General features: G+C 41.8%; 1 protein-coding gene and 1 long non-coding RNA gene across 4 annotated transcripts in view; one reads left to right on the top strand and one right to left on the bottom strand.

Moving 5' to 3' along the window:
• Positions 1–7,242, bottom strand: part of MASP1 (mannan-binding lectin serine peptidase 1 (C4/C2 activating component of Ra-reactive factor)) — a 62,651-nt gene extending 55,409 nt beyond the window's left edge. The window contains exons 1-2 of one of the 3 annotated variants that reach the window (XM_006765853.2): positions 6,820–7,242; positions 730–961 (exon numbers count right to left, since the gene is read on the bottom strand). In XM_006765853.2, coding sequence (XP_006765916.1) covers positions 730–961; positions 6,820–6,824 — 237 coding nt within the window. In that variant the 5' untranslated portion in view covers positions 6,825–7,242. The remainder of the gene's footprint in view (positions 1–729; positions 962–6,819) is intronic. The other 2 variants (XM_015565373.1, XM_006765852.2) reach the window with 2 other exon arrangements.
• On the top strand, positions 6,461–11,201 carry LOC102754913. Its single transcript, XR_001514209.1, has 3 exons — positions 6,461–6,724; positions 7,370–7,466; positions 10,555–11,201. It is a non-coding gene; the product is annotated as an uncharacterized LOC102754913 (long non-coding RNA).
• The last annotated feature ends 2,406 nt before the right edge of the window (positions 11,202–13,607 follow it).

A 13,607-nucleotide genomic window follows, 5' to 3' on the forward strand; every position in this document is an offset into this window, starting at 1 on the left:
AACCTTTCTTAGCCCCACTTTTAAAGAGCAGCTTCCCATCCATGGTCTTGTTTGTGGGCTTTCTCTGAATTCCAGGGAATATTGTGTTGATTATTTCCTGCCCTTCATCCATGTGTTTTTTCTTTACATTCCCCTCTGATAGTGACCCCCACCCTTGCCTATACCCTTTGCTGATAAAATACAAACTTCTTAGCATCACATTCAAGGCCTCTCAGAATCTCTCCCCAATCTAACCTTCCAATCTCACCTCCTACTGTCTGCTACTGGATGTCCTACACTCCTCAAAACACTTGATCATTACTTAGGGAACTAGGCAATGCTTTCTAGTGCCTCAGATTTTGACACACTTACAGATGTGTTTCAGTCTGATTAATGCTTATGCTGGGGTCCCTCCCCTTTTCTGCTTTTGTGAATTAAAAGTGACCTTGGAGTAGAGGCTAATGAAAACATTAAAGACTTTGAGAACAGAAATAAAAAGAGGAAGCTGTGTTTGGCTGAGTTACACTTTGCCAGCCTCAGTTTTCCTCTTGGTCCTTTCTCAGTTTATGTACTCAGCCTGCACCTAGCATGCCACTCACACCTTCATTCATGTTGTAACCTTTTGTGTCTCCTTCACTGGACTACCAGCATGGGAGTAAGCACAGCATCTAATTCATCTAGGCTTCCCTAACTCCCAGCAGATTCCCCAATAGACATCCTGGCCCAGTTAGGGAATATCAGGGGTCTCACCTTCACAAAGTCATATTCACAAAGATAGGAGGATTCCAAGTTGAAGTGCATGAAGTAAAGCTTGATCCGAAATCCTTCTGGAACAGTGATATTCCAAGTCACTCTCGAATCACTCGGGTAGGAGTCTGGATAGCCAGGCGACTGAATCTGGCCAAACATATTGTTAAGCTCCACAGTGTGGGCCAAAGCCTTCCACAAGGAGAAGCACAAAGCATGATAAAGAGGGAGCCACCTAAAAGACAAAAATGGATCACCTTACATTCAGGTACCCAGTTCCTCACCATTTAACTAAGTCAGCAGCCCAGAGATCAAGTTCTCAGCATATCTCAGCCACTGACTTCTGCCTTTACTCCTCCCCTGTGGGCCTTGCTTACCCAGTCTAGAATACAGAAAATGGTAACTCAGTGATTTCTAAAGTTTCTGTCAGTTGTGCTCTTTTGAAGATTTGATAATACTATTAAACTTTCCCAGCAAATACCACATTTGGGACTCTGACACATACCATTTTTCTGTTGAAAATGTAAATTTCATAATCAGGTAAAAGTTGTTATCATTTCTTCAGCTCAACTTCATTTAAGAATTATAACCCCTTCTGTTTTCTAAAAAGTAATAGTAACATAGTAATCTTGGGATGAGATTTGTACTCAATGATGCAGTACCTTACACAAATTTAACAAAATTAATCAAGGTATGCAAATTTTTGAATTAAGAAAAACTCAGTAAAACAAAATTTTTCCTTCTTAGTAAGTGTTCTTATAAAATGATCAAAACCTTACAACTTATTTCCATCTGTAGGAATAAAAAAGAATGAGCTATTAAAAGAATTGGATAAAGGGCAAGGAAAACTCAATAAAACTTACAGAACACACCCAATGTGACTGATGCAATAGAGGCAGAATGTTCAAGGCTCATCAAAGCCCTAATGGTCAATATACACCACACCAAGCATCTAATAGATTGACCCCTCCCCTATCCAAGCAAGACCCAAGGACCTTGAATTCAAACATCCCAAACCTGGCTCATCAACTTTTCCCATAAGTACTATTGCTTCCCAAGGTCAGTTGATGTAAACATTCTTATATGAAATACTGGAGGCCTGGTGCACAAAATTCGTGCATGGGGTGGGTCCCTTAGCCCAGCCTGCACCCTCTCACAATCTGGGACCTCTTGGGGGATGTCCAATTGCCAGTTTAGTCCTGATCCTGCAGGGCCTAAACCACAGTCAGACATCGCTCTCACAATCCGGGACTGCTGGCTCCTAACTGCTGGCCTACCTGCCTGCCTGATCACCCCTAACAACTCTGCCTGCCTGCCTGATGCCCCTAACTGCTCAGCTGCCTGCCTCATCACTCCTAACCACCTCTGCCTGCCTGCCTGATCTTCCCTAACCACTTGCCTTCCTGCCTGATCTCCCCAACCACTCAACTGCCTGCCTGATTGCCCCTAACCACTCACTTGCCTGATCACCCCTAACCACTCAGAATGCTGGCCTGATTGCCTCTAACTGCTTGCCTACCTGCTTGATGGTTCCTAACCACCTCTGCCTCGGCCATTGCTGCAGCAGCTTCATCCAGAAGGACATCTGGAATGACGTCTGGAATGTCGTTTGGCTGTCCAGTCTAATTAGCATATTATACTTTTATTATTATAGATTGTTATTGCATCCTAAATGGTCTCCCTGCCTCCACTTTATACTATTCAGCAATCTTCCTTCAAGGTTGATTTACTAATACACAGATGTGACCATGCTACTCCACTGTGCCTGCAGGGTAAAGCATCTGCTCCCGGGTTGGTTGATGATTCCTTTTTGATCTAGTGCTGATCTGCCTGTCTACCTTCATCTCAGTGCCAGCCATACTTTGGCATGCCATGCCCACCCATAACTCAGCCTTCTTCCACATGCCATAATCATTCCCACCTAATTGTCTTATTTCTACCCCATCATCCAGTTTAAAGCTTCTGATGCTATGGAGTATCTTTTACTCAATTGAGCACATATCACACTGCACTCCTTTAGGGGAACAGCCCCTGAAGTTCGATGTATTGGGGTTCAAATCCCAATTTTTCTGCTTATTGGCCATGAAAGCTTGGGTAATTAGTCTCTCTGAGCTCCAGTTTCCTCATATAAAAATGGGATTATCTCTAATTAAAAAACTCACATGAGCATTCAAGGTTATGTATATAAAGGACCTAGTGTAGAGCCTAATATATAATCAGTGATGATTGAATGAGTGAATGGATGAATGAAATGGGGCCACAGTCTCATACAGCCCCCAAAGTCAATTCTGGGAAATTATACCAGCATTTTAGGATTAATAGTTATATCTTTGCTAGTCAAGAAACTTTTTCCCAACCCTCTGTCCCACAAGTACAGATGCATATATGTGTATATGTGCATATGCATGAATTTTTGAATCTATATACATAGCTTTCTCATAATATTTACATAAAAGATAAATAGGTAAGTGCAAATAGGCCTAGAAGGATATCAGGGTACTGACAGTGGTTATAACTGAAGTGGAATATGAGTGTTTTTAATTTTATTTTTGTGTATACAAAATGTGCAAATTTGTCTAGAAGGACCTGTACTAGTTTTTCAATAAAAAGAAAGCAATAAAATTACTTAAATTTTTTCCAAGGCCCGTATAATAGCAACATGTGAAATGCAACTAAGGAAGCAAATTGTTTTAATCCAATTGCCAGGGTCAATATTTTTTTAAACCAATCTGTTGGAGGAAGGGACACAGAGGCAGAGAGAAGGGAAGGCATAAGTCCAAGTCTCTAGTGAATTCATAGGAAAGCTGAGTCCAGAAACTCTCACTCACATGGCCCAAGCAGCCCTACATTCAAGGGAGGAAATATACCCATGTCAGCAGGCAGGGAGTTCTGCTACAGTGCTGCTTGGGGAGGGGAGAGTGCTGGTCCTGGGGCAGAAAAACTAGGTTCCAGTTCAGACTTTTACTTCATTTATCTGAACCATCTTGGGAAAGTCATGTTAGGTTTCTGTCTCTTCATCCATTTGGTGATAATAATGACTTCCTACAGGACTGCTCTCGGAAAAAGGCAGTTGGAAAGTGCTTTGTTAACTGCCCAGCCCTCGGCAAACATTAGTTATGATTACTCCATCATGCTGCTTCCCAAAAAAACAGGGGGGTTAGGAGTGACGGTTGGCTCCCAAATCGGACTTCCCTGTAATAGCGACATCCAGATTGAGCAAGGCTCAAAGGTCAACTTTCTCCATGGCTGCTTTTTCCAGACCACATGGAGGAGACTCAGCCTCCTACTGCAGGGCTGTCAAGGGCCGGCTGCTGACAGCCCAGAAGCCCAGGACCATGTGGGGTAGACAACTGTTTAGTGTGGGAGGATGGCCTACGAAGCTTTCTGTTCTATTCTGTTTGCATCTCAAAACAGTCGAACATATGAAACAAATATCTCCTTGCACATAATGGGCTTGAGCATATGCTTGCTTGCTTTAGGGGCTGCAAATCAGAGGATATAAGTGTCGGCTTTCATTCCCCATCACACTCTCTGACTGTTTTTGGCTTCTTATACACCAGGCACCGGCTGTACAATTCCTGACACCTGCTATCTATATTCTAGCTAATCAAAAAAATTGAGCTACATTTGCTTGAAATGTCAAAAATAATGTCAAAAACTGGGATTTCAGAGGCTCCAGTGTGGGAACAGGCCATCAGGAAGGATAAAAATGCCTGCGTAGATCAGTGATTATGCAATGAGTAGTAATTTCTATCCTCTCCATTCACTCCCCTCACTTCAACCCGCACTACATCCAGATTGTCTCTGAGTAGAAGAGTTGAAAGGGACTGCATAGATCCCTTTGACAACACTCTTAGTTGACGGGTGATGAAAAGGATACCCCAAGAGGTGACATGTCATAGCCAATACCATATGGCGAATTAGCTTCAACAGAAGAAGGGAATAACCGAAGCTCACAGAGGAAGCTGGGTCCATGCCCATATGCCCAGGCATCTGGCCAAAGCAATTAATCCTGTGAAAAATAATTCAAAAACCCATGGCTTTATGTGAAAAATTTTGAAAAAGATACTAATACCAAAGCCCCTCCCCCAACAGATTCTAGTTTAATTGGTCTGGAGTGCGGGCCAGTCCTCAGCACTTTGAAGCATTACAGATGATGCTAATGTGCAGGAGGACTGGGAGATGCCTGTATAGAATGTTACTTGGTTGAGAGTCTGGTAGAATATGGTAGAAAAAAATCCAAGTCCTGGAGTTGAAGTCCAAAGACCCAAGTTTAAGTCTGAGCTTTCCAAATCATCCATGTGGCTTTGGGTAAATTGTTAACTGCTTTTATCGTCACTTTTTCATAAATCCTTACCTTATTCCAAATCTGGAAACCAGAAGAGACAGTGCCCATGAAACGGTTTTGTAAACTCTGAAGTGCCCTTCTATAGGAGGAAAGATTCTTGGAAAACTTCTAGTGGAGCACTTTTCTGTAGTATTTGTGCTATTTAACAACTGAATGCAATTCAGCCAATATTTATTGAATGCCTAACAGATAAGGAAACAGATATCATGCTAGACACTGGGCATACAATTACGAAAAGATTCCGTATCTTAGGAGACAGTCAATCTTGGAAGAGGAGGTGGGCATTTAAACAAGGAGATGTACAAAGACAAGAAGAGATGTAGTCCCAGAGGACAGAGGATGCTTATTCTGGGGATGTTTGCTAGGGAAGAGGAGGTGATGTTTGAATTGGCTGGAGCAATCGGGTCCCCTAGGTAGAAAATAAGGGGAAAGGATGTTCTGGGTTAAGGAATGGGTAAACGCAAAGACACAGAACTTGTTCATCAGCCCTGTAGTTTGGTATGACTGGGGCACTGGGGGTAGGGTGAGATTCAAACAGTGACAGATCAATCAAATTGTCATTGCATGTAGATGGCATACATTTCATCTCTTTTAGGAGAAAGGAATATGAAGTTAGATGGCAGATCTAAAATTACAATGGATTTAAAAAGAGCAGAATGTTCTTTTAAAAGAATTAACCTTAAAGACCCGATTACCTCTCTGAACCACAGGTAATCTGAGTTCAAAGAGTTAACAGTCTGAAGACCCTCATTGATCCCACACCCAGAAAAGTTGCTAGGTGACTTTGCAAAAGAGAAACAAACAGAACCCCCTTTTTCAATGGAGAAGAAAATTAATGGGAAAAGAGGGGTTTAGGGACTTAACATCTGCAGTGTTTTTCTTTCCTTTCTTCTTCTTCCTTTTTTAAAAATTCTTAACAGCATTAACACTTATAAGTAGTAAAAACTATTACGGTGGTAAGGTTTTGAGACTTGCAGAGGAAAACTTACAAGGAATGTATGGTAGGAAGGATCAAGTAACTCAAACTATAGCTGAAGAATAGGGAATGTTGAAGAGCATAAAAACAATTAGAATTTAAAGTCCTTGATTCAGAACCAAAGGTTCCTTTTAAAAAAATAAAATTGTGGTATCCTGTAAGAGCCATTTGGTGCTATTGGTATTCTGATTCATACCACCAGCTGCCTCTGATTTCAGTCAGAAATTCATAAATTTATAGAAAACTGTAAAACGGGGACAGGTTTTTAGTTTTCTAAATTGAGATTTTAACTGGCCAACTTCTGAGGGTTTAAGAAACCACAGAGCTGAGCTGTGTGGGAAGCTGGTTTCTTTTCCGGTCAGAACAAATAAACACACAAACACATATCTAACTCACAAAGTGTTGGGAGAGGTAAACCAATGTTCTTTGCAGAGGAGGAAAACAAAAAACTGAGCCTGTGGGCAGCAGGAGGAAAGTCTCATTCGCCAGCAGGCAGCACCCTACACTGGCAGAAGGGGAATCTGAGCCTTCAGCAGCCCTGGGCAGTATTTGCACAAAGTCTCCCGTTTCAAGTTGCATGTCTCCGGAGTCCCAGGAAGGCGCCCAGCTCAGTCTCCCTCTCAGAGCCCCAAGGATTGATAAGAAACCCTTTGTACCACCCATAGGACACAAAGGTGAGTCAGCCCAGAGACAAGGTCAGACCCTGCGGGGCTATTTGACACCCGGTCCCTGAAGGGACAGCCTTGCCCATTCCTACCCTGGCACTCACCTCATTTTCTTGCCTTGGGTTCTCCTGGCTGCCTGGCCTTGGTCCTCCCCGGCCTGAGTTGTCTGTGAGCTCGTCCCCGATGTGGTGTCAGCGATGCCTTATCTTTGTTCTGAGGTCCCTGTGTGTCTCTGGAATTGGCTGGCATTCTCCATTCAGGTCACGCCTTCCCCTGCCTGCAACAGATCCCCTCTCCCCCTCTCTCCCTCTGCCTCTCTCTCTCTCTCTCTTTCTCTCTCTCTCTCTCTCTCTCCTCCCTCTTACACACACTCAGAGGAACCTGACAGAACAGAATCTGTCTTCCTGAAGAGATCTGCTCCTCCAGTTCCCTCCTTTATCCTGTTTGGCTGGCTCCAGTCCCTGAGAGAAAATAACTGAGTGGCTCAAATAGGTATTTGTGTCACCGTGTGTGTGTGTGTGTGTGTGTGTGTGTGTGTGTGTGTGTGTGTGTTACTGTGTGACTGTGTGTGAGTGTAGAGGGCGGAGGGGGGCAAAGTCTAATTTCTCTTCACTCTCCCTTGCCAGATGGCTATAGTTTTCTGCTCTTTTTCAGGACATTGGCAAAAGGACACCAACTAAACAGAAATAACCAACCAAGAAGGCAGTTCTAACATTGACACTGAGAAAGAAAATAGATCCCTGGTCCCCAGGTCTGTGGGCAAACAGCACAGGTTTTCCTGTGAGCACAGCCGCTGGCCGGGAATGTTTGGGAGCAGAGGCCCTGCAGTTGGCTCGGTGTTCCCACTGAAACACAGAACTTGTGCTGTTTACCTACTCAGAGGGTGCGGAGGTCTAACAACCAGAGAAGATGCTTCACAGTCAGAAAGTCCTGCACACCGGTGTAGGAAGAGCCACGCCTGTATATGTGTCCATATGCAGGTTTGTGGAGAAATCAGCACCAGATCTAAGCTGTGCTGAATAATAAGTAAAGTAACTCCCTTCACAACAATGACAACCAAATGGGCATAAAAAAGAGATTTTTACTGAGAACCTTTTCTGCATTAGGTAGAGTCACACACAGATGTCATCTTAGTTACTCCCACCAACTTGTGAGGATCATACCGTTATACTCATTTTACAAATGGGAAAACTGAGGCTCAGAGAGGCTGCATGACTTGCCAAAATTGCCCAGCCGTTAGTTACTTCTTACTGCTACTACCACTAATAGTTATGTGTCAGACCCTGTCTAATAATGTGTTAATTCCCTCCAATCATCTTTGTACCTCAGCTAGGTGGGTAGTAATAGTGTCACCATTTTACAGGTGTTGACACTGCCCAGAGAGGGTAAGCAACTTATCCAAGGTCACACAGCTAGAAAGTAATGAGGAAAGAAATCTGAGCTCTAACTTATTATATTGTACTGCTTCTCAGTAATGTATTATAAATGCATGTGACAATTCAAGTACACACAACATTCAAAGAGAAACTCAATTTGAAGCTTTTTAAAAACAGTGCTAGACTCAGAACTTATATCTAAGCCAGCTGTGCACTTTAGGTCCAATACTTAACATCTTCAATTCTGTTTTCTTACCTAGAAAATGGTGTTGCAATGAAACTTAAGTGGGATTATATTTATGGAGGGCTTTTTTTAGCTATCCAGTGGTGTACCTGAGAAAGGGCTACCACCGTTTCTATTCAGGGGGGCACATTCATGCACTCCCAACTTTGCTTTGGCACAGTTTAGGGAACGATGGCTTGAATCTCACTGAAATTCTCCTTGCTCCATTTTCTCTCTAGTTTCTCTATTTTAACACTTTCAAATGCCAGCCTTGCCAAGTCCAGCCTCATTAAGAGGTTGTGGTCAATAATGTGGGTGCAAGTACATGGGATGAGAGAATAGGTTTATCTTCAGGCACTGTTTCAACGAAATGTTGCTTTGTGTTTCAGGCATAATAGAAACAACCCCTTAAAAGTCCCATTAAGAAGACTCACAGGCTCCTTGGACATCAAATAACTCTCACAAAACAACATTTAAATGATTTAAGTGTAAATGAAGCAGAAACACATGGACTACATTTCTCTTGGAATACACAAGGGTTTTAAAACTGGAGCAGAAAGAATTTGGCGCAAGGCACACTGCGCTGTGCAGAGGGCCCTGCCCATTAAAGACATTCCCTCCATTCACGCTGCAGCTGAGCAGGCCCTCTCCTAATTTAGGGAACATACAGAGAAATGCAGTCATTTGTCCTGGGCGTGAAGGGGACAGCTTGGGAGAGAAAGCCATCAGCTTCTCCTCTTAAAGTGTCATAGAGCAATTGAGCCTCCTGGAATGGTTTCCTGGCCATGATTTTTCAAGACTGCCAGCGTTCAATGGGAGGCATTTGAAATAAGTTCTAAGCCAAAGTTCTGCCAATATACAGCAGATCTGATGTGTGCCTCCCTGGGAGTGAGCCAAGGCTCTGATGGAGTCTGTGTGAAAGCAAGAATGTTGTGGCTCAGGAGTGATCTGGGTGGGCTACAAGAAAGCTTCCCATTGGGTTGGACTACATTGGTGATACTGTATTGTCTTGTGTTTTCGATAAAAAACCTCTGCGGTGTCATGAATAGATGGAGGAGTGGGAACAATGGAAGGGAAGTGGTCTGGAAGTAGGCTCAATATGGGTAGGCTAACTTGTATGTGACCTTGGGTGGGTTGTTGACTATGGGAGGGAGGCATCAGTTTGCTCCACTGTGAAATCAGGGAGTTGGACTCTGCTGAGATCATGAACACATACACATGTGGGCTGGAGGACTATTGTAGCTAAGAATATCTAAGAAACTGATAAATAGCCCCAAAGATCACATCTTAGAATTAAAATTTGGGTTATTCAGCACATTGATTTATAGTAAGTCAGGTGGATTACTAATGACCTATAAAGCTAGTCAAAGAGTCCAAAGTGGTCCTCTAATCTTGACACTGGTTTTACCTGTTGCCATAATAGCATCCCATTGATTAGGATTCAAACATAAGTATTCAGAACAATAATTTTTAAGAAGCTTCAACTAGCTTTTTTTTTTTTAAATCTATTTTATTGATTTTTTACAGAGAGGAAGGGAGAGAGATAGAGAGTTAGAAACATCGATGAGAGAGAAACATCGATCAGCTGCCTCCTGCACATCTCCTACTGGGGATGTGCCCGCAACCCAGGCACATGCCCTTGACCGGAATCGAACCTGGGACCTTTCAGTCCGCAGGCTGACGCTCTATCCACTGAGCCAAACCGGTTCCGGCGACTAGCTTTTTTTTTTAAGTTTCACTAAAAAGTTTAAAATATGCATACAAAGAACTAATAGTGTGTTATTTAGGATCATAAAATTATAGAATGGCAGATGTGGGCTCAATACCCCCAGGTTATAGTCAGGGTAAAGGAGCAAAAAACTACCACAAAGAGGGTAAGTGCCACAACATTCCTACCACTAGAAAGGACTTAGTTTACATGTTCTACTGAAGTATTTATTATATGCAACTCCTAAGATGGAACCTTCTGGAATTCCATGAATGTGTTAGAAAATGTAAGGAATTTGGGCAATGGGTTTTTGTTGGCAAAGTCTGAAATCCAAGCTTCCTAAGAATATCCAAGAAACTGATAAATAGCTCCAAAGATCACAACTTAGAATTAAAATTTGGGTTATTCAACACAATGACTTATAGTATGCTGAAAGCCATTACTTCAGAGCCTACCAGACTATCAGAATCATCTGGGGAACTTAAAAAAATGCCAATACATTATTATAAGTAATATTCCTATCTTTTTACAGATGTTGACATAGGTTCAGAGAGACTAAGTGTGTCAGCAAGAGGACAACCAATATTTACAGCCCAGGCCTCCTGACCCCAAATTCAGGACACTTTCCTCTCATCTGAGAATTCCTGATCCTGCCTGTGGACTTTGAACACCCATGAGCTTGTCATGTACTGGGAGGAATTCAGGGAAGGAAAAAATAGTTTCTACTAAATAAATAAACTGTTAAGCTCTTTTATAGGCTGAATTGTGTCCTCCAAAATGCATGTGTTGAAGCAAGCCCTAATCCCCAGTATCTCAGAGCATGACTATTTAGAAATAGGGTCTTTTAAGAGGTGATTAAGTTGAAATGGGGTGTCGGGGTGCGACCTAATCTAATGTAATTGTTGTCCTTATTAGAAGACATTAGGACACAGACAGAAAAGAAAAAAAAACATGTGAGGAGACAGCAAGACGGTGGCCATCTGTGAGCCAAGGAAAGATGGCTCAAAGGAACACCTTAATCTTGAACTTCTTTAAAACACCTTCCCACACCTTGATCTTGAACTTCTAGTCTCCAAAACTGTGAGAAAATAAAAATAAATTTCTGCTGTTTGAGCTGCCCATCTGCAGTATTTTATTATGGAAGCTTTAGCAAACTAATACAGGTTCTCTTACAGAAGATTCCCCCAAAGCATGAGAGACATACTACCAGTGGTGTCAAGCTGATTGCAGGTGCCAAATACTTGGAATTAATAAACACTGGGTCAGTAACAATTTCATTTGGTAGGTAAAAAGAGAAACTTTGACTAATGCTGAAATATAGAGAATTTAGTTTCTCTATATGGCAAGAAGTGAGGAGGTAGGTAGTTCTGGGGCAGCTACTCAACATTGTTTTCTTTCTTTTTGCTCTGCCAGCTGTAGGAATTGGGCTTTTATTGTCATGCTTGTTACCTCATGGTTACAAAATGGCTGCAGTGACTCCAGATGTTGTGTCACTATCTAAGCAGAAAAGAAGAAGGAAGAGGGAGAAGTAGCATTGGGGGACTTCTCTTAATGTCTCACAGGCCAGAGCTGGGTCCTGCAGCCACCACTAACTTCAAGGGTTTTACAGCTTACATAGCAAGCAGTCATTAAAGAAGACAAGGGTTAGAGTGGGGATTGTATGAGTTGACTCTCAATGTCTGTCACCATCATATGCCAAAAAGAGTCCTGCCTTTTAAATTTCTCCTTCACTCCTAATATTATAAAAAAGAAAATCTCAAAGTGGTATCATTATACCATGAATTCCATGTTCCCTTTAACAAGGAAAGGCAGGTTTCGGGTTCAGAGTCTTGAGGACGCAATGGTATTCTGCTAGAATTTAACAATTTTTTATTCGTTATCTTTATTTTTATATTTATGGCAGTACCATATTTTCGAATATATGGATTTTAGTTAAAAGATAAATCCAGAGTTGATTGAAATAAAAGTTTTTTAAAAATAATAATTAGACAGCATTTATGCATATGAAAAAAATTGTAAGGTTAAATGGCTACATGTTGGGAGCATGGGTCTAGAGTAGGGGTGGGCAAACATTTTGACTCAAGGGCCACAATGGGTTCTCAAACTGGACTAGAGGGCCGGAACAAAAGCATGGATAGAGTGTTTGTGTGAACTAATATAAATTCAAAGTAAACATCATTACATAAAAGGGTACGGTCTTTTTTTTTCCAATAGTTTTATTCATTTCAAATGGGCCGGAACTGGCCTGTGGGCCGTAGTTTGCCCACGGCTGGTCTAGAGGGTGAAGTCATGGTGGAAGAAGACTGGTCTGTGAGTCAAGCTGCCAGGAATGGAGACCACGTTTTGCCCAAACCCAATGTGAAGCCTTAAGCTTTCTGTCTATCCTCCTGGGTTTGGAGTTTCTAATTTGCAATGGAAATTTGGACTAGGTGTTTTGATTTATCTTTTGAAAGCACATTCCTACTCAAACACTTCATGGCATCTCTGTTTCAGTGTGTGGAACAATATCTGTCATACTACTATTGAGATGAGATTAAAGTTTAGAAGATCTCAAAGTAGTTTTAAAAAGCGGGTGACCGTGGGAGCATACTGAAAGAGGTTAATGGGGGAGGCAGGGGAGTGGGGGAGAATGGAGGACCTATGAAACACTTTCAACAATAAAGTTTTGTTTTGTTTTTTAAAAAGAGGGTGATCTCTAAGATAAAAGAAAAAGGTATACCCAAGAAGAATGCTTCTCTGTTATGACTCATTTTATCCCCAAAATAGCCAGTAAAGGCCATATATTATCATTTCTATTTTACCTACTTGATTAATAATACTGTGATGAGGTAATTTAGTCCCAGAGGTGATATATGCATTGCCCAGGGTTGCACAGAAATTAGATGGTGGGGCTGAGACCATGAACTCAGATTTCCATGCTCGCCTGCTCTTTTAGATAAAGTTGTAGGCCACTCTATTTGAGACTAAATATATATCTATCAACAAGTGAATCTAAAAATCAAGTCAATAAAAAATCTGATGAACAGAATAAACTGGTGAATATAATAGAAGCAAGGGCATAGAAAGGGAGTGGACTGACAATTCTCAGGGGGAAGGGGGTGTGAAGGGTGCGGGAAGAGATTGGACAAAAACCTTACACCTATGGATGAGGACAGTGGTGGGGGGTAAGGGCATGGGGTGAGGTGGGAACCAGGTGGAAGGGAGCTATCGGGGAAAAAAAGAGGAACATCTGTAATAATCTGAACAATAAAGATTTATTAATTTAAAAAAATAGAAGACATGGTAGAATATTTGAATATTCTAGAAAAATATTCCCTAAAATACTGTTTTCTGACTGAACCTTGTTTAGTCAAGACAACAAGTAAAATTTTCAAACACTGAGTTCCTCATTCACATACATAACAAAGCCAATCCTTTCTAAACCAGAAAACGTCCATTTGTTTCCTAAGAGCATGAATCAGAAAGTCTACCCTATAAAGCAGAAGCCTCCTAGAGATGTTAACATAATAAAGGAAACAAAACCCTCAGAGTGGAAGAGGAACTCAGGAAGGAAGTCATCCTCACCCAGGGAGATCAGGTTGCTGT

This window comes from Myotis davidii, unplaced genomic scaffold (genome assembly GCF_000327345.1).
Source record: "Myotis davidii unplaced genomic scaffold, ASM32734v1 scaffold41, whole genome shotgun sequence".
Lineage (NCBI taxonomy): Eukaryota > Metazoa > Chordata > Mammalia > Chiroptera > Vespertilionidae > Myotis > Myotis davidii.